We start from the raw sequence: 20108 nt of genomic DNA on the forward strand, positions 1-20108 counted from the left end.
CCAAAGCTTCAGTCAGAGGCATGGCAACGTGTCGTCCTTTACTGGGGAGCCGTATTCCTGGCAGATCGGTCTCTTTGTAATTCCCATAGTCCAGCTGTCTCTCGAAACATCAGTGGCGGCTATCCTCAGAGGCAGGTAGGGAGTCGCAGAACGGCTAGCTGCGAGGTCGATCGGAATACAAAGGGCAGGAGGTCTGCCAAGCGGAGCAGGAGGTACTTCTGGACAGCGCACGGCATAGTCATCAGGATTCCCAACCAGTAGACTCCATTTGTGTGTCGGCCTGCCGGCAGAGAGGCGTCACGCGGTAGGTGTCCGGAAGGATACCGGACCTGGAGAGGGACGGTACATCTAGGAAAGCTGCGATCCTTGTTGTCGGCGGGACTAGCTCCTCCAGGGCGGGAAGCTTCCAAGCTGCGGGGCTCACGCAGCGCTGTAAGTCGGTGCCCATTCTGCGTGTCAGAAAGGGGCGAGGCTCCGCGCGTTTGGAAGCGGATGGAGAGGCGTTTCGAGGACCGATGGGTTCTGACCTAGCCAGGTCTGTGTGACGGGAGTGCGTCATCCCTAGCAGGAACGGCCACGGCAGAGATGCTCGGGAACAGTTTCCACTCAGTGTGGGTGAACAGAGGCGAGGCGCACGGTATCAGCCCGGCAGCGCGTCTCCGTGGGGTCTGAACGCAGCTGGGGGTAACAGGTGTGCTCCGAGGGTCAGCATTCGGCAAAGCGGGCGAGCCGCCGGTGCCAGCCTTCGGTCCGGCCACAAGTCTCGTGTGCAGAAGCGTCGGGCCGCCTGCGCCCGGTCCCTGTCCAAGGCTGCGTGTCCAGCCGTCTCCGGACGGCAGGGTGGGGGCGTTCGGACGAGGGTCCGTCAGCCCGTGTGACGTGGAGCCGGGCTGGCGGCAACGCCAGGACCGCAGTGGGGCGGTCCTGACAGGGTCGGGATAGTTTGGGGCATCCCACGGAGTTATCGTCGGCGTGCTGCTGAGCATCACGCCGTCTCAGACAGCCGCGGGCCACCCTACGCGCGTCCTCCACGCTGCCGGGGCGAGGCGGAGGAGGCCGAGGAGGAGTAAGGCCAGCCGCGCAAGTGCAGCTCCCGCCGCTGGCGTGCCGCGAGCAACACCTCCATCTTGTGGTTTAACCAGCATCAGCTGTCGCGCCGCCCCACGGCAATTGCAGGGAGGCAGCGTTACATGCCCTCAGGGCGAAGGCAGGGCTTCCCGGAGCCGAGGCGTCCCAGGTCGGGGAACGTCTGTCGGCACGTTTGCCCTCGGTGCCGGCCGGCCGAGGGCGGCGTCGTACGTGCAGCACATAGCGGCCCCAGGGTGACTTCTCTTTAGATGAGGGGCTGTGTTTGGGCCGGAGGGAGCCATCGGGGCGACCGTGCCGGACCGGCCGCCGGTGACACAGGGCCTGTCTGAGGTCATGTCCCGTGGGTGTTTTGGGAAGGGCCCGGGCACAGGCAGGTCCCTCGTGGGAGGGATACTGGCGAGAAGCGCCAGGGGCCGACGGCACCCGGGTCCTCTCCCCTCTCGGCACACGGGGCCGGGCAGGGGGACGAGTCGGCCCGGGTCACGCACCCATCGTCTCGGACACGGGCAGGTTTGGCTATTGGCTGCCTCTTGCTCCCCTAGTGCTGGCAACATCGGAAGGACACGGAGCTGTCGGAGCGGGGCCGGAGGAGGCCCCGGACATGCTGGGAGGGCCCGAGCCCCTCTGCCGGGAGGACAGGCAGGGAGAGTCCGGGGGTTTGGGCTGGAGGAGAGAAGGCTCCGGGGGGACCGCAGAGGCCCTTCCAGCACCTTATGGGGTCTAAAGGTGTGATGGGGAGGGTCCCACGATCAGGGAATGGGGCAATAGGATGAGGGGGGCCGGTTTTACAAGGAAAGAGGGCAGAATTTGTGTGGGTAGCAGGAAGAAATTTTTTTCTGGTGGGGTGGTGAAATAGAGGCCTAGGCTGCCTGGAGAAGCCGCGGCTGCCCAGTCTCCGGAGGCGTGCGAGGCCGGGTCGGACGGGGCTGTGAGCGACTCGGGGTAGCGGAATGCGTCGCGGCCCACGGCAGAGGGTCAGAGGGACACGATCCCTAAGGTCCCTTTTCAAAGGTAGCCATTCTATGCAAGTGGAAGTCCTTGGGAGCGTCAGGTCTGAGCCAGACACACACCCGATCGTTCTGGATGTTTCTCCCGACGGTTGAATGCATGTGGGATGTAAGTGTCCGCGAGGCGTGCACTAGGCTCGGGGATGGCGGCGAGACGGGAGGAGGAGAGAGACCCGGGGCTCTTTCCAGGGTCCGACGCGGTCAGGGAACGGGGCCGCAGGGTAAGCACGGCAGTTAGGAAACGTTAGCGCGCCGCGGGCCTCGCCTTGACCGTCGGCACTTGTGCGGGCTTTGAGTTAATCAGCAATCGGAGGTCCGGGTTGCCGCACACGTGGGGGAGACCGAGTCGGCAGGGGGAGGCGAAAGCAGAGCGTCGGGAGCGCGGGCGACGGGAACGAAGGGCAGCCAAGTTGGCAAGTGAGATTTATTGAGCGCGGGTCAGACCCATAAGAGGAGGGGGTTTCAGCAGGAGGAAGGGGGAAAGCCGGCCACGAACCCGATAGCGCCTGTTCCTCCCAGGTCCCACTCAGTCCCGCCCTTGGCAGTTTGTGGGGAGCTCAAGGTACCCGTGGGACTCAATATGTCTCTGTGTCCTACAGGCAGGTCGGTTCGCAGAGACATCCCGTCAGCGCCTTGCTGGACCTTCCCGGGCGAGCGGAAGAGGAGAGCGAGCGGAGCGCCGCGGAGTCCCGCCGCGTCTCGAGGCCGAGGCCTCGCCGCGCCGAGGAGCCGTCGGGAGGATCCGTGGTGTCTCCAAAAGGTAGGCGTGTGCGTTTTTTTTTCGGGAAATACAGATTGGAAAAAAATAAATAAAATTGGAGCACGAGCAGCCTATTGACTCGACGTGACGCAACTTGACCTGTCCCGACAAAGTCTGTGATGGCAACGGGGAATCGGCGACGACGGCCCGCCACAGGGATGGATGGAGACCGTTGCCGTGCATGTTATTCTATGTGTGCCACATTATTGCTGTACTTGTGCCGTGTTATTTTCTAGGTGTGCCATAGTGTTTTTTTTTTTTTTTGGTGGCAAAGCAGCAGCACAGTATGAAAGAAGCGCTGGGACCTTAGCAGAGCTCGAGGGTGTCCGGGAGGGGGAGCGATAGGGGGATCGGGGCAGGTGTGCGGCGTCCAGAGAGGCCGTCGGTCGTCAGCGGGGCCGTACGCCGCTGTTTAGGGACCAGGGACGGGCGGCAGCGCTCCCCGAGGATCACCCCGTGGCGGTCGCCCCGTCAGGGGATGGGGGCTATTTGTCCGTGGCGCAATAGTCGCGAGAGGCCGGGGAGGAACGGAACGAGACCCGGCCGGGGCATCTCGTCCCGGCGGGGGGCCGGGCCGGGGGGACCCTCAGTCAGTCTTGGCGGCCGGGGGGCCGTCGGCCCCCCCCCGGGTTTTCTCTCGGAGCCGTCGCAAGTAGTCGTGGGGGCCTTTGCCCTCGAAGGCGGTGGGGCTCTTGTAGGAGCCGCCGATCTTGTCCCAGAGGGTGAAGTACTGCCCGTAGTTGTAGTCGAAGTAGAGGTGGTGGTCGGTGTGGTGGGCGGATCCGTTGATGACGTGCCGCAGGAGGCGGGGGACGCGGTAGTCGCCGTCGTGAATGGAGATGGTCCAGACGTTGACGAAGATGTAGAGGCCCAAGTAGGTGACTTTGTGCAGGGGGAAGAGGAAGGGGTAGATGTGGTAGGGCAGGCTCTGCATGAAGCCGTCGACGGGGTGGAAGGCGTGGCTGGCGAAGGGCGTCGCGATCTTCCAGAGGTGGTGGGGCTTGTGGAAGCGCTGCGGGGAGAGAGCACGCCGTCGGTCCCCGAGACCCCGGGCGTCGGCGGGGCTGCCGGCCGCCTCCTCCCAGGGGATCGCCGGGAGCCGGGGAGGGCGAGGGGCGGGGAAGGGAGCCGGGGCCGGCGGGGGCCCCGGCGGGCGACGGGCTCGCCCCAGGGTCCGGGCCGAGGCGACGCCTAGCGCGGCGGGGCCGAGCGTGCCGTTCCCTCCGGGGCTGCCGTTTAGCGGGAGGAGCGGCACAGCCGCGGGCCCGTCGCGGGGCGAGGGCTTCCACCCCGAGCTCGCCACCCAGCCTCCTACCTTATAGAGCAGTTTGTGGTGGAGAGCACGGTGTATCCAGTAGATGCCCATGTCGGTGAAGAAGAGGAAGGACAGCATGCTGAGGAACACCCCCGACCAGCCTGGGGGAACGGAGAGGTTACGGGCAGTGAGAGGCTCGAGGTCGGTCAAGGTGGGGGGGCGCGCGCGAGTCATGCCGGGGGGGCGGCGCAGGGCATGCGGCGAGAGGGTCAGATGGGGTCCCGTGAGCGGGGGAAAGCGACCGGGGCGCCCGGTCGTCACGAGCCGTTTGGGTAAGGGAAGCGGGTGGGTGTCGAGAGGGCGGTGAGGCCCCGAGCTCGGCGGGGGCGTGGGGGTATCCTGCTGCGGGGCCGCAGGGATACGGGGTGTAGGTTGAATAGGTGGTACCAGTTTGGGGCAGGGGGTGCCGTGGTGGATCCCGAGGGACTCGTACAAGGTCATCAGGAGAAGTGGGACAGTACCCGCCGCGGGGGGCCCGAGGGCAAGGCGGGAGCTACGTGGGGAGAGGGCGCCGGCCCGAGGCAGGCACGGGGGAGCGGCTCACCGTAGGGGGAGTCTGCGATGTTGTCGTAGAGCTTGCTGTAGCCCCGCACCTCGGCGAAGAAGAGGGCGACGGTGGGCACGCTGATCCAGGGGAGGGAGCGCAGCGCGTAGGCGATCTCCCGACGTACCTGGTTCTGCAGAGGGCGGTAGCAGGGGAGACGGGTCAGGGGGAGAGCGGGTGTGTAGCGAGTTTGTCAACGGCGTCGACCCGAGGGGGTTGGTCGGCACGGCGGGGAGACACGATGCCCTCCGGAGGGGCCCCAGCGAAGCCCGAGCACGGCGTCCGCGTGAACCCCGCGAGGTGCCGGAAGGGCCAGCGCAGGGTCCCGGGCCCGGGGCGAGGCGATCCCCCCGCGATCAGGCAGGCTGGGGGACGGGGGAACAGAGAGCGGCCCCGGCGAGAAGGACTCAGGGGTAGCGGCAGATGAGAAGGCAGATCGGAGCCGGCAATGGCCGCGCGCTGCCCAGGAGGGTGCCCGTCTCACGGGCCGGATCCCGGGAAGGTTGGCCAGCAGGTCGAGGGGCCGATGCCACCTCTCCTCTCGGCTCTGGTGAGACAGGTGGGGGGCTGCAGCGTGGTGTCCGGCTACAGAGCGGGCCGTGCAGGAAAGGCAGGGAAGGGTTGGAGAGGGTCAGGAGGACGGCCGGGGTGGCGAGAGCGCCGGAGGGGATGTCCCATGAGGACGGGCCGAGAGAGTCAGGGCGCTCGGGCCGGAGCGGAGAAGGGTCAGGGGAAACCATCCCATCAGTGACGTGAGCGGGCTCTTGGCAGGATGGGGACAGACTTCCTAGCTGGGTCTGTCGCGATGGGGTCAGGTGTATGGGTGTTATGCTTGAGGCGGGAAGGATCAGGTGGGATACACGTGACGAACGAGGAGGTCATTGAATCGCCGGAATAGGTCACCCGGAGAGGTGGGGAACACCTCACGGTGACATTGGAGGTAGTGTAGGAAGGGGCTCTGCGGGATGAGGTCTGGCGGAAGGGGGGCCCGCGCACGGCACGGCGGGGGCGTAGGAGTAGAGGACGTTGCGAGGCGCCGGCCCAGTGGCTCAGCTGCAGTGTCACGATGGTCTGAGAGGGCTCGGGCGAGAGGGTGGCCAGGGAGGTGGGGAGCGACGGAAGCGGCCCCGCGCATCCCCCGGGCTCTTTGGGAGTCGGTGTTGGCTGGCGTCTTGTTGGCCGGGAGAGCTTTAGGGCAGGCTCTTTGCGTTGACATCTGTACTGGGGCACGGGGCCTCGCACGCCACCCGTTTCGGGAGAGCCGTACTCGGCGCAGGGCTGGTGCTGGAGGTTGGGTGTGGAGCGCTGTGCGAGTGGTACTGTGATATGGTCAGAGAGGGGAGAGTGGCCAGCACAGGCAGGTAGCAGAGTGCAGAAGGAGGAGGCGAGCCGTCCGTGGCGGGGCAAATGTTGTGGCGCAAAGGAGTAGGGCAGAGGAGGGCATCGGGCGACGTGTGCGTGTTTGTGGCCGAGCCGTAGGGGTGAGTGCCGCAGAGCAATGCGCGCAGGGGAAGCAGGGCGGGAGGGCAGCCGGCTGCAGGGTAGCGTTGGCAGGCACAGGGGTACGTGTGATCGGCCGGGGACCCCGGGGCCGTCCCGGTCTCGGGAGGGTGAGAGCGTGTGGCCGGGTGGCCGTTGAGGGTGCTGAGGGCGGGGAGGGGGGAGTATGGCCAGGGCCGGGAGCGTAGCGGCCAGGGGGGGTTGGCGTGTCCGGAGGGAGGTGGCCCTGCTGTGATGGGACCGGGCGGTATGGTGTGTGTGGTGGGGCCTGATGTCAGAGGTGGTCTCAGGGGGTTGTCGTCTGAGTGGGGTGTCTGGGGTGTCAGCGTGGTGGGCAAGGGCGGGCTGGTGGGAGCAGAGTAGCCAGTGGTGGAAGTGGGAGCTCATTCTGGAGAGACAGAGGGGATGTGCCGTGCCACTGAGGCGACACATGTCATTTGGAACGGCCTCCCACTCTAGGAGGGTGTGGCGGACGATGCAGGAATGGCAAACGGGCCGAGGAGTGTGGGGCCGCGGGGTGCACCCACCTCTAGGAATTGGGGATGTTTCATGAGTTCATGGTCAAAGATGAAGCAGTAGCTGAGGGTGCCGAAGAGCAGGTAGAGGGCGAGGGCCCCGAGGTTGGTGATGACGAAGAGGCTGAGGAGCTGGCGGCAGGGCTCGCCCTCGGGCCAGCCGGCCGGGTAGACGTAGGGCGTGAGGAGGTGGCGGTCGGCGGCGTCCAGGACCAGGTCCATGGTGGCTCCTGTGGGGAAGAGACAGGGGTGTGGGCGGTCGCGGAAGGCGTCCCCCCGGCGCGCGTCCCTGGGGCCCCAGGGGCCCCATCCCGAGCGTGCAGAGGAGTGGGGTGCCGTGGTGGTGGAGGTAGGCAGGTCTGGGAGGTGTGCGGTGTTGGAGTCTGTGGGCTGGATCGTGGTTGACGTGGAGGCAGGGTGGCTGCCCTGTGTCTGGTGTCTGCTGCGGGGAGAGAGGGCAGGTACAGTAGGGTCCTCTGCCGTGGGGTCTGCGTGCGGCAGGTTTCGGGGAGGACGGGGGCCTTGTTGGGAGCGGTGCCGTGTAGAGCGGAGCTGCGTGCCAGGGGGCCGGGCGGGCCGCGTCTGTCGGGGGTCCCGGGGACGGCTGCCGGCAGGCAGGGGTCGGCGCCGGGCGTAGCGGAGCGTCCCCGTGCGCGGGAGGCACCGGCGAATCGCGCAGGGACGGCCGCGGCCGTGCGGGGGACGGGTCCTGCGCGCTGCGCGGCGGCTCCGGCCGGGGGTGGCCGCGCGCCCCCTCCCCGGGGCGTCCCCTCTCGGGGCGCCCCCCCCTCCGACCCCCGATCCCCGTTCCCCCGGTACCTGCCTGCGGGTCCCGGCGCGGCGGTGGGCGGGGAGGGGCGGCGCCGCCGGCCGGTAGCGCCACGCGACGTCACGGCAGGCGCGGGCTGGCGCCACCGCGGGCGGTGACGTCGCGCGGGGGCGGGGCGCGGGGACAGCTCCGGCGGGGGCGGGGCGGAGGGGTGCCGGAGAGCGGGGCCGCAGCGCGCGGTGGGACAGGAGCCCGTCTGTTCCCGGGCGCACGTGGCGCGTCCGTGGGCGGTGAGCCCCGGGCTCCCGGAGAAAGCCTAGTTGGTGGCCCCGGAGGATGGAGGGGTGGATGGATGAGAGCTGTGACGGTGATGTGGGTGGAGATGTCGGGGCAGAGGGACGGGCAGCCGGTGTGTGCTGGTGCGTCCCGTGCTGTCTTGTGGGGAGCGTGGTGTGGTCCAGGCAGGGCAGCGGCAGCGAGATGGCGGGCACATTTGGGTCGGGAGGGTGTCCTGTTGGAAGATGTGCAAGGGATTGGGCGAGGGGGGAGGTTTCGGAGTGCCGTTGAGGATGGGTTGTCTGTCGGCGGTGGAGTGTGATGGTGTGGTAACGAGTGAGAAGTGGCCATGTAGGTATGGATGTAATGTGGTGTGGAAAGTTCATCCAGGGAGAGAGGTAGCAAGGGAGAGGAGATTGGGGGATGACAGTGGCATAACAGGAGGGGATGGGAATGTGTCTGAGGGGTGGAGGGATGTTGAGGACCAGGGCGGTTCCATCGGTCAGGGAGGGGCTGTTGTGGAGCGGTGAGGTAGCGAGGGGGGTCAGCGTGCGGCCGGATCGGGGCCAGTTCCTTGGTGTGGTCAGAGGTGCTGGATTTGAATAGGAATGTGTCAGCTGATGGGTGTGGAGGTTGAGAGAGGCGGTGCCTGGCGGTGGAGGTTAGTGTGGGAGAGGGGTCTAGGCTGGGTCAGATGCAACGCAGTTGCGGAGCAGGGTGCTAGCATCGGCGGGAAGCTTTATCTGTAAGTGGGTGAGCTGTGTTGAGGAGGGGGGATCTTGTGGATGAATCAGTGGGTAGTGTGGTAGTAGTAGTCCTAGTGTGGGGAGCATCTCCTACGGCAAGGATTGGGGCATGCCGGAGCGGCGTTTCTAGCCCGAGGCACTGTGGAGGGTCTGGGGCATGTCAGCAGTGTCGGCGGCAGGGGGATCGGGGCGGCAGTAGTCATATGTGCATAGTGTCTGTAGAGGTCGGGGCAGTGTGTCGCAGGAGGGAGTCGGACTGTGATTAGCGTGTCGGGCATGTTGCATTAGAGGTGTCTGTGGTGTTGTTATTTCTGGGCCCTGCTCTTAGTGATCTAGGGTGATGGGGGTCGGCGGCGGCATGTGCTCACGTCTTGAGGTGGCCCGCTAAGTGTGGAAGTGATGTGTATGGTGGCAGTCGGGTTTAGTACAGGATGGTCGGAAGCGGTTCAGATGGGGTGGCTGGTAATGTGAAATGCAGTGGCGCAGCGCCCAGGATGTGGGGATCTGCAGAGGGTGGGACAAGCAGACATGTAAAATAATCTGGCAGGGGGTGTGTGCGGCGAAGCGATGCTCCGTAGGGTGGTGTGCCTGTGTGGTGTTGTCGGAGGTAGATTTTGCCGTAGACAGGCGATCTCAGTAGGGATAGGAGCTGCAGGGGGGAGAGCGGCGTAGGGGGAGGGGCACGGGCACCGAGGGCGGCGGCAAGGGAGCGGGGAAGATGCGGGGGCTGTCTGGGAAGAAGGGGTGCGGGCCTGATGCAGGTGTGGCTGTCAGTCGGGTCGGTATGCAGGTGGGTTTTTTGGAGGGGTTCTTTGTGAGAGCCTCATGTGGAGAGTGTGACAGAACTCTGAGCGTTGTCATTGGTGGCGCCGAGCACGGTCAGAGGGCTGTAACCAGTGGTGTCCCCCAGGGGTTAATTCTCGGTCTGTTGTTGTGCGGAGTTGACAGCGATGACCTGGATGAGGGGACAGAGTGCGTCCTCAGTAAGGTCGCTGAGCATACTGAGCTGCGTGAGGCAGCCGATAGCCCCGGGGGCCACGTCGCTGTCCAGCAGGACCCAGATAGGCGGGCAGAGAAGAAGGTCATGAGGGTCATGTGGAGTGATGGCAAGGTGCTGCAGCTGGGGAGGAAGAGCCCTGGGAAGTAGTTCTGACGAGAAGGGGCAGGGTAGGCAGTAAATTATCCATGGTCCAGGTGTGCCCTCGGTGAGAGGAAGGCCAGTGGAATCCTAGGCTGCATAGGGAGGAGTGGGGCCAGTTGCTGGAGGGAGGTCATTGTGCCAGTGTTCTCTGTGCTGGGGAGGCCACAGCTGGAATACTGTGTCGAGGTCCCGGCTCCCCAGGGACTGGGAGCTGCCGGAGCGTGTAGAGCATAGGGCCCCTGAGAGGAGTGAGGGATTGATGTGTGTGCCTTAAGAGGAAGGGCTGGTAGAGCTGGTTCTTGTGAGGCAGGAGCAGAGAAGGCTGAGGGGAGACCTTATGGATGTTGGCAAGTATCTGGAGGTTGGTCTGTGGTAGGATAGAGCTAGGTTCTCGGGGGCAGTTCCCGGTGTGAGGATGAGGGGTGGTGCGCACAAGTGCGAGCATGGGGAGGTTTCTGCAAGTGTGCGGAGAACGTGTGTAACGGTTGAGGATGCCAGAGCACTGGCCCAGGAGTTTGGGGGGTCCCCTTCTCGGGAGATTTTCCCGAGCTGCTCTGATGCAGTCCAGAGTCAGGAGCTCTAGGCAATGCAGCTGTAGCACGGGAGTTGGACTGTGAGCTCTCTAGAGGTCCCTTCCTGCCTTGAAATGTGCTGAATCTGTGAATCAGTGGTAGGGGTAATGGTGTTCGTATGGGTGTGTTGGGAGCGGAGGTGTGCTCGTCGCAATAGGGGGGAGGGAGACTGTCCAGTTGTCGTCGGGACAGAGGGGTGTGCAAGGCGGCGGTATGGAGAGCGAGGGGTCAGGTGTCATCCTGGAGCGGGGCTGGGCTAGGCGGTTTGAGTGCAAGTGTAGAGGTAGTCCAAGGTGTTGTAGGCACAGCAAGGGGTGTCGGGGGGTGTGTGGTAGGGTGGCCAGTGCAGCTTGGTGTCGGGACTGTGGGTGTCAGCTCTGAGGGGTGGTCCCACGGGGCCTAGATGGATCGGGGAATGCTGCCCGCAGGGATGCGCATGTAGCCACCAGCTCAGGAGCCTGTAATGTTGGTTGTTGACATGGGGTTGGGGTAGAGAGCAGTGGCAGATAGTGGTGGTTAGGAAGCAGGGAGAAGTATGAGCAGAGGAAGGTGGAAGCAGCTGCTGGTGTGCATAGTAATAGTAGCATGCTGGAAGGAGGCGGTGAGGCTGACTGCAGGTCACCGCCCTCCCGGGGTTAGATGTGTATTGGCAAGAGGAGGAGGAGAGTGAGGCTCGGTTTCTGTGTGTGGTGGCGGACCCTGGTGAGGTGTTGTGTCTGGAAGACTCGTTTGAGTGCTGAGTGTCTCTTGTGTGATAGGGATGCTGCCTGCTGAAGGGTGAGCACAGGGATGGCGATCGGGCAGAGCGCTGCGTGGTCTGTGGCTGGCTCTGCAGGCCTCAGCATGGGAAAGAGGGCCGGTGGTGGATTTTGAGGGATGGTGGGCACTGAGGGATTCATGGTATGTGTTGGGATGGTGATAGCTGCAAGCAGTCTCACGTGAGAGAGAGCAGTAGATGTGGTCGATGCGGTGGGTGCCTGCAACCACAAATGTTGATGTTGAGAAGTGGGGTCGATGATGGCTCGGAGGAGAAGGATCTGGGGGTGCTGGTAGAGAGTAAATGATGTATTGCACAGCCAGGTGCCCTTGTTGCCAGGAAGGCCAACGGCATCCTGGGCTGCATAGGGAGGAGTGTGGCCAGTCGGTGGAGGGAGGTCATTGTCCCCCTCGACTCGGCGCTGGGGAGGCCGCATCTGGAAGACGGTGTCCAGTTTTGGGCTCCCCAGGTCAAGAGGGACAGGGAACTGCTGGAGCGAGTCCAGCGAAGGGCAACTAAGATGATTGAGGGCGTACAAGTATCTGAAGGGTGGCTTGAGGGAGGATGGAGCCAGGCTTTTTGCAGTGACAGGACGAGGGGCAATGGGCACAAGTGAGAACGCAGGAAGTTCCGTTCTAACACACGGAAACACTTCTGTACGGTTTGGGTGCTGGAGCACTGGCACAGGCTGCCCAGGGAGGTTGGGGGGTCCCCTTCTCTGGAGGTTTTTGAGACCCGCCTGGATGCAGTCCGGCTTTGGACTAGATGATCTCTAGAGGTCCCTTCTGACTCTGACAACTCCGTGATTGGGGTGGGCAGGGCTGGGGCTTTGGCCCAGCCCCACTTGGTGGGAGCATGGTGCCGGTTGGATGGAGGCCTTGGCAGAGGCGGTGGGGGGGACCCCTGGGTGGGTGCCGAGTAGCCTGGGCGCCCATTGGCTCTCGGGGTGGTGGCAGGAAGCTGGGGGGTGGGCCCAGAGGACCTACCCCGGAGGGGCTGAGCGACCTCGGGAGCGTAGCGAAGAGGGACGGAGCAAAGAGCGACGGCCGAGCGACGGCCTTCTTGGCGACGGCACTTTGCGGGGCACTTCGCGGGGACAGCGAGCGGGGGCAGCCCGCGGGGGCCGCCGGGGGGCCCGGGCCCCGGCCACCCACCGGCGCCGGCGGCAGGGGAGCAGGCCGCGGCTGCCGCGCCGAGACCGCGGCCGGCCGGCGGAGCCCCCTCCAGCTGCTGGACAGCTCCCGCGGCGGCGCCGCCGCCGCCTCCCGCCAATACAGCCTGCGAGCTGAGTCCACTCAAACACCCGCCCCTGCTCGACACCCCCCCAGCCCAAGAGCCTTGCCGCCAGGATGAGCTCCTGGCAGAGACCCCAAGCAGACACCGCTGCCCCCGGCCTCCCACCACACCCAGCCACTTCACTGCCCAACAACTGCACGCCACAGGCCACCTGTGTCTGGCAGTCAGCTGCACTCCCCTCCATCGGCCAGCACGGCAGCAGCATCACATCTACCACCACAGGCAGGACAGCCCTCAGCAGCACAAGCAGGAGACCTACAGACCCCCCCCCCAACCCCCAGGGCCAACTCCTAAGACCAACATCCCAGCACTTAGCTTCCAGGTCACTCCCTGCACCTGCAGTCTTCCCCACACAACTTACCTTCACAAACTTTGCAACCACCAGCAAACAGCGTCTGCACCACACAGTGCTTGCAATGACCACCTCCCTCCACCACAACTACCTTCACCAGAGACCCAGGCACACCATCCTCCACCCATACCACCCCAAACCCATGCAGCAGCATGCCCCATCACCGCCCAAAGTGACTCAGCTCACCAACACTTCACACCAACACAGACACCAAGCTACACCCCACGGAGCAGGAGGCAGAGCGCTCTAAGACACACACACAGAGCACACCCAACAATGGAGAGCAAACAGCCAGAGCACGAGAAAAAAAAACAGGAGCCCCAGAGCTGCGATAGCAGGAGACACACACCCACTCACCAACAAAGGGAGAAGAAGGCAAGCAGCCTGCAAGGGGGGACACAGCCAGAGCTCCACCTCCACCCCAAAAGCAACACACACACCACACCAATTGCACAAACCTTGACCTTACCAGGACAGCTCACAAACAAAGACCCAGCAGACACTGCACCACCTAAGAGGAACACTCAGAGAACCCCCCGACATAGCACCAGGACACACAACCCCAAGACCAGAGCCAGAACCAAGGCCCAGCACAGACAGCCCCCGCCACAGCAAGAGCACTAGACACACACTCAGACTTCATGCACAAGTCCACAGAGAAAAGCCAGCCACACATATCTGACCCTTCGAGAACTAGCCAGGCAAACAGCTACAACCTAGCACTACATCACCCACACACAAGTCCCAGCCATACCGCACAGTGCAACCTCACACCTTACACCACAGCCAGCGAGCAAGACAACAGCCACATAAGCAAGACAAGTCCCAGCCATAGCGCCCAGACAATCCTGGCAACTTACACCACAGCCTGAGAGCAAAAGAAAGGCCAACTACACAAAACCTGCCACACACCTAGCGGGCACACCAATACAAAAACCAGGAAAGGCGTCACGGACACACACAATACAGCACTCCAGGGAACTGCTAGAGACACCCCACCTCTGCAGAACAGAGAGACAGAGGACAGAAAGGGATGACAAGGGACACAGGCCCCAACAAGGCACACAGGACCTACCGACACAGGGTGACTAGGAGCCCTGTGGAACCCACCCCCCCCCACAACATGCACTCAGACAAACCCGGGCCCTAGAGGAGACACCAAGACCCCAGGACTCCCACAAACACTTATATGGGCAGACACAACCCCTCACAGCAAACAAACCAAGGACCGCGAGCAAAGAGCAAGGGCCACCCACTGAGCCACTGAACCAACAAAGGGAGACCCAGGAGACACACAGCAACAGGAAGGGAACGACAGCAACCCAGCATCACCAGCCTCACCACTACCACGTACATGCCCTACGGCCTACCAACCACAGCAACCACAGAGAAAGCCATGAGCTACACACCCACACTCCAGCAAACCTCCTCTCCTCAGCCCGCACAGCCACAGCATCCCTTCCCTCCACAAAAAAGCCTGCCGCCCCACCTACACCAGCATCCACTACTACCCACTACAGACTGACAGCAGCACATGCCACACATCCTCAGCAGGCATCGCCATCATCTCCTGCACCTACAGACCGCCCAGCCCACCACAGACACTCAAGCAGCCTTCCATTCCCCCCGCCACACTCACCTCGCTATCACCGACCACCACTGACACACCAACAGAGCCACCTGCACGCACTTCTCCACACCACACACACCTGCACTCCTCACCTCCAATGCCAACTTAGGCCCTCGCCACCTCCACACTCTGCTATGCTTCCAAAGCTCTGCACAAACCCACCACAGAGTGCACACTCACTCGACATCAGTCCTAGCCCTCCTCTAACCACACTCCCCTATCAACACCATCACAGACAGACAGTGCCAGCTAGTACACCACACACACCCCACCGGTCTGCAACACAGGCCTAAGGACAAGCCTCCCACCACTAATGCCACACATGGCAGACACACCACTGTGGCCAGGGCTCCTCAGCTCCTCACACTCTCCTCCCAGCCAGACCACACAGCTGAGCCCTCCCACCCACCTCAACAAATCCACACACAGCGGCACCTCCACCCCAACATCTCCACAGCCGGCGCCAGCCATGCCTCTCTGCAGCCAGCACCCACAACACTTGCCTCAACAGCAGCACACACCAGCAACCACAGAGACCCACTTCCGCAGCCATGAGACAGGCACCTCTCCCTCTCCCCTGCCCAGCACCCAACAACCCTGTCCAAAACGCACACACCAGGCCTCCTGAGGTCCAACAAAACCTAACACCCACCCTACACACAGCCCCACTCCCCTGCAGACACCACAGCCCACACAACACATCCGAGCACTCTGAGGACCCTCCAAGATCCCTCTCCACACACACAGCTGTCAGTCTCAGCCTGCTCACCTCTGTCACCACTAGGCACTTCCCCTACCACAGCTACCCCTCCACCCCACAGACTGCAAACAACCCCCACCAAATCCACCTCTGCAACACATCAACACAACACTACCCACCCCAGACACCCCCACAGACACACCAACACCACTTCCGATCCTTCCCCACACCACCTAGAGACCCACCGGGTCCCGACAAGACCACCCAACCGGATCTGCTCCGACACCCCTCGCAGCCACCTTCCCTCCTCACGGAAGGACATCTCCCAGGCTTCACCTGCCTCACACGGCACCCATGCTCCTCTACCATCACTACCCACCGCCTCCACCCATCAGCCCCTGCAGAAAGCCAGCACCCCAGCCGCCTCTACACTCCCAACACACCCGGCACCCTCCACCCTTACATCTCCCTTGCCCAGACAGCAAAACCCCACCAGCAGCACACACCCTGCCAGTGACGCACAGCCAGACACACCCCACCCACCCTGCCGAGCCCCCTCACCACCACCCATGCTCCCCTCGCCTGCACATCACAGACATCCCACCCACTCCATCCCCTCTCGGCCCTGCGCTGCTCGCCAACTGCCTCTCCGCCACCCAGATCATTTCTGCACCACCTCCACCCCCTACCGCATGGCCAACGAGCCCGAGCGCACACAAGGTCAACCACCACCAGCCAGACACCACAGCCACCCTGACCCTGCCCTGCGTGCTCCTCCACATCCTGCTCCGACCCAGCAGCAGCCCGTCAAAGCCCCGCACCGCCCCAGCAGCCAGGTGGACCTGCACAACAGCCTCACCTGTGCGCTCCCAACCCCACACTCCTACCAGCAGATTACACAACACTAACACAGAGGGAAGGGACCCAGAAACTGCAGCACATCATAGCAGAGCTGAGGCTCACACATTCCTGATAGACCATCTCCTTCAAACCCCCCTGCCCTGGCCCAGCACACCTCCCACCAGCCCAGGTTGCTCCGAGCCCCTTCCAGCCTGACCTTGAGCACCTCCACGGATTGGGCCGGCAACCTGCACCTGGGGCTCACCACGCTCCCAGTAACCCATTTCTTCCCGCTCTCTACTCCAAACTTCCCCTCTGCCACCTTGAGGCACACAGCCCTCATCCTGTCCATACACACCCTCATCCACAGCCCCTCTCCAGCTTTCCCACAAGCCTTCCTCAGACACTGGAAAGCTCCTCGAGAGTCTGCCCAGAACTACTCTTCTCCATGCACAACTGCCAGCCCATCTCATTACTGCTCAAAGCATTAGGCCAGCTGCTAAAAGGACACGCAACACCTCTTCAGCACAGGCATGGGGCATCCGCCACCACTGCACAAAGCCCATTCCGCTACTTCTACAACACACCACCACACTTCCTACTGCCCAGCCTAAAGCTCCCCAAACACACCTTGGAGCTCTTCCCGCATGTCCTCTCACTGCATACCAGGAAAACTAGCTCCCCACCGGCCTAACCCCTTCCCTACCTCCGGAGGCTGAGAACAGCCACAAGGTCACCCCTCAGACACCTTTCTTTCCAACGTACACAAGGCCAGAGACCTCAGCCGATCCCAACAGAACCAGCCTTCCAACCATTTCCTCTCCTTAGATACACACCAGTACGCCCTTACAAGTTCTGACACACCACCAGCAAGGGCCCAGCCTGTCCCTGCACACCATACTCCAGGTGAGACCGAGCCCTCATCCAGTCCGGCACCACACTCTGCTCTTCGGCCCAGCTGCCTACACTGTGCTTTCAGCACCCAAGGATTGTCCGCCCAGCTGCCGGCACACACTGTGCCACCTCCTATCGAGCCCGCTGCCACCCAGCGGCCCTGCACCTCTTCCTGCAGGGCTGCTTTCCGGCTGCTCCTCTCACCATTACACATTGTGCCCTACATGACACCGGCATCGGTGCAGACTCCCACACTTCAACTCCTCCTATGTTTTCATCCCCATACTCACTGCCCTATGCTCCCCTGTAACAGCAATCCCCAACAGGGCATCTCGTCCCTCAATAGACTCAAGGACATCTCCCGGGCCTGTTCTCATGTGCGACCTGCCTAACAGAGCCTTCCGCTCCTGCCTCCACCTCAACACCCCATCGGCATGGGCAGACACAGCCCCGGCTTGCGACCCTCAGAAAGACTGCCTGCAACCGGTCCCCAGCCAGCACTAACCCCGTTGCCACCAACCCTCCTGCTCCTTTCTCCTCTGGCTCGCCATGAACCCTCTGATCACACAGTTGGACAACTTGCACAGAAGGAAGTTGAGAGAGCCACCGACACCATCCTTATTACAAAAAGAATACACCCGGTCCACTTCCTTCCCTTCCTCCGCTATCCAAGCAGGCCTACGACACACACACATCACGAGATTTACACACAATCTTTCCTTGGTGCACCCCTGCTGACTCGGCCCCGGCATCCATTTACTCTCTAGATGCCTGACAATAGCACCCGCTGTGACCTTCTCCATCATTTCTCAGGGACCTGCGGTTCAGCTGACCCGCCTGCAGGTCCCTGCATGGCCCCTCCCAGGCTTCTTGCCCCCGGCAATAGCCTCAGCTCGCTCCCTACCTCCACGGTCCTCCCTAGCCTCCCCCGACCTTCCCTGGGTGACCTGCCGTGATGTCCCCAACCTCCCTCACTTCTCAGGAAAATGCCCCGCACACTTGTAACTGCAGAGCTTCTACGGCCTCCCCCTGACCATTTCAGAGTCCAAACCGCTACATCCACTGTTCCCATTTTCACAGTCCACCGACTCGAGAACTGGACGACACCTGGCCCGCATCTGCACTATTAAACACTGCACCTACAATACCCTGCCCCTCCAGCTCCGCTCTGCCCTCCTCCCTATCAGTCAAAACACAAGCCTCCACCCATACCGACCCCACATTCCCTTTAGGCCTCCTCATGCTACTGAGATCCTTAAAGAAGCCCTTCCCGTTGACCTGTGAGGCCACACCGGACCACTTAACACCCTACGGCGCCGGGGCCTCACCCACCTTCTCCCTGCATATACAAACCCGATCTCCACATCCCAACAGAGATCATATCATTCCCAATTCCTCTCAAGCACCGGACGGAGCACCCCATTTGGGCCAGCTGGTAGTCCACCCTGCTCATTTCACTTCTCCCACGCTTCAATTGCTCGCTCCCCAGCTACTACCAGGTGGCTCTCAAACACCGACAGGCGCTCCTGGACTCCGAGGCCCACTACAGCTCACTCCCACAGGACTCTACTAATAAGGACCCTTAATGGCTTGAATACCGCTCTCCTGAAGCCCTGCCAGGCAAATCTGCCATCCCTTTCTCACATTACATTGGACACTTTACACTCTACCATTTCATCACCACTGCAGCCCCGGTAGCTGCCTGCCCTCGCATCCCCCACCGGCCCTTCTCTAGCATCGACACCACCACTAATTGGGCATCTTTCCTGGGAGCCTCACTGAGTTCCTGCTCAGACCTGACCATTTCGGCGATTCCAAAGACCTACCGGACCCTTCCGTGTCATATTCCAACATCACACCTACACTGTTGAACACCCACACCCCCACCCCCCCTAGGACAAGGGCCACCCATCCAGACATCTGTCCCACTCACCTACAGAAAAACTCCTCTATGCTGCCATGCCAGCTGAGCAATCAGTACTACACACCCACTACTACATCGCCTTGGCTTCCCTCTTCCTCGCCCAGAGGCTCTCAATCCCCTTGTCCCTGACCAGAAGAACTGCACAACCAAACCTCTCCCTTCTGCCTAGCACCACGCCACCGCCATGCCTGCCCTGCCTAAGCCCCGTGAACTGCCCTAAGCCCTCCCGCCCGGCAGTCCCATCGTGCCACTCCTTCCACCGAGTCCAGCTACTCAACACAATAGCTGACCCATGCTGCCAGGTCGTCGCCCGCCTGGCCGGCCACCCCATCGCCCCCCTGGCAGATAGGGTCCTCGCAGCAGACGCCCTCCTCTGTGTCAAGCCACCCCTCACCACTGCTCCTGCTCTCCTCGAGAAACCTCTCCCTCCCGGGCTTTCCCCCAGTTGCAACTGGCCCCTCACCCCAGAAAGCGCAGCCTCGCCGGGAACATCCCTCGTCACACAGCTCCGCACGAGACTGCTGCCAACCCGCCGGCCCCACGCTAGCCCCGCTCACCCACCCCAAAGACCCAGGACCCCAGCTTCTCGCTCCAACTGCCACCAACCGCCCCCTCTCCCATTCCTCTCTCCCACATCACTGCTCTCCTCCCGTACCACCACCGGCCATAGGGCAAGCAGCCATGGGACTGGCACGCAGACATTCAACCAATGGGCTCACAGATAACTCCCTCCAATGCTGCCCGCCTCCAGCCCCCGTGCTCCTCGGCTCTCCCAGGGACCCCTACAGAGACCTCGGGAGGCCCCTTCCCTCCCCGCCAGACCTCACTATTCCCAGCCCACCCCAACCTCATCCAACCCACCCACAAAAGCAGTCGCACCGCTCCTTCAGACAGCCCAAACCCAGCCCCTCGGCTCCAGCAAGCCCCAGAGAGCGTGCCGCTCCCGCCCGGCACCCCGCCACCCCCCTTCCGCCCCGCCCCGGCCCCGTCCTCACCACCATCACACAGGACAACTCCCCTTACAAAGGATTGCAACACTTTTTATTCCCACGCAGCCTTTTCACAGAGTACAAACACAAAACAAGACACCGACGAAGACAGCCCCCCCCACCCCCAACAGCACCACACGCCCGCTCTCGACTCGCCCGCCGGGCGCCCCGACGCCGCCCCGCATCCGCACACCTCAACCCTGTCTCTCACCCTGAAAAACCTCTGCCGTGGCACACCACACAAACACACCACACATTTCTGCCCCACCTTCCTCTGCCTTGCAGTCCTGCCCACCCCAGAGTACCTCTTTCCAAACACAGCAATCACCTTCTCACCAGCACACCACCATCACGGGCTTCCACGACCCTCAGGGACACGCTGCACCCGCGTTCCCACTCCTCAATGACACCTCTGCTCCAGAGAGCCGGGGAGACACCACGCTCCCAAGGTGCTCTGACATCCAGCTACCATGTCACGCTGCTCCGGCCCGC

The 20108-nt window shown here is 62.9% G+C and overlaps 1 protein-coding gene across 1 annotated transcript; it reads right to left on the minus strand.

Moving 5' to 3' along the window:
- Positions 1–2514: 2514 nt before the first annotated feature.
- On the minus strand, positions 2515–6961 carry SC5D (sterol-C5-desaturase). The gene is made up of 4 exons (XM_082493936.1): positions 6743–6961; positions 4716–4848; positions 4172–4272; positions 2515–3868 (listed from the first exon to the last, which is right to left on the minus strand). The coding sequence occupies exons 1-4, from the start codon at positions 6950–6952 to the stop codon at positions 3443–3445; spliced, it is 870 nt and encodes a 289-aa protein (XP_082350062.1). The 5' UTR covers positions 6953–6961; the 3' UTR covers positions 2515–3442.
- Between the last annotated feature and the right edge of the window lie 13147 nt (positions 6962–20108).

Source organism: Vanellus vanellus (genome assembly GCF_965231255.1).
Source record: "Vanellus vanellus genome assembly, chromosome: 21".
Lineage (NCBI taxonomy): Eukaryota > Metazoa > Chordata > Aves > Charadriiformes > Charadriidae > Vanellus > Vanellus vanellus.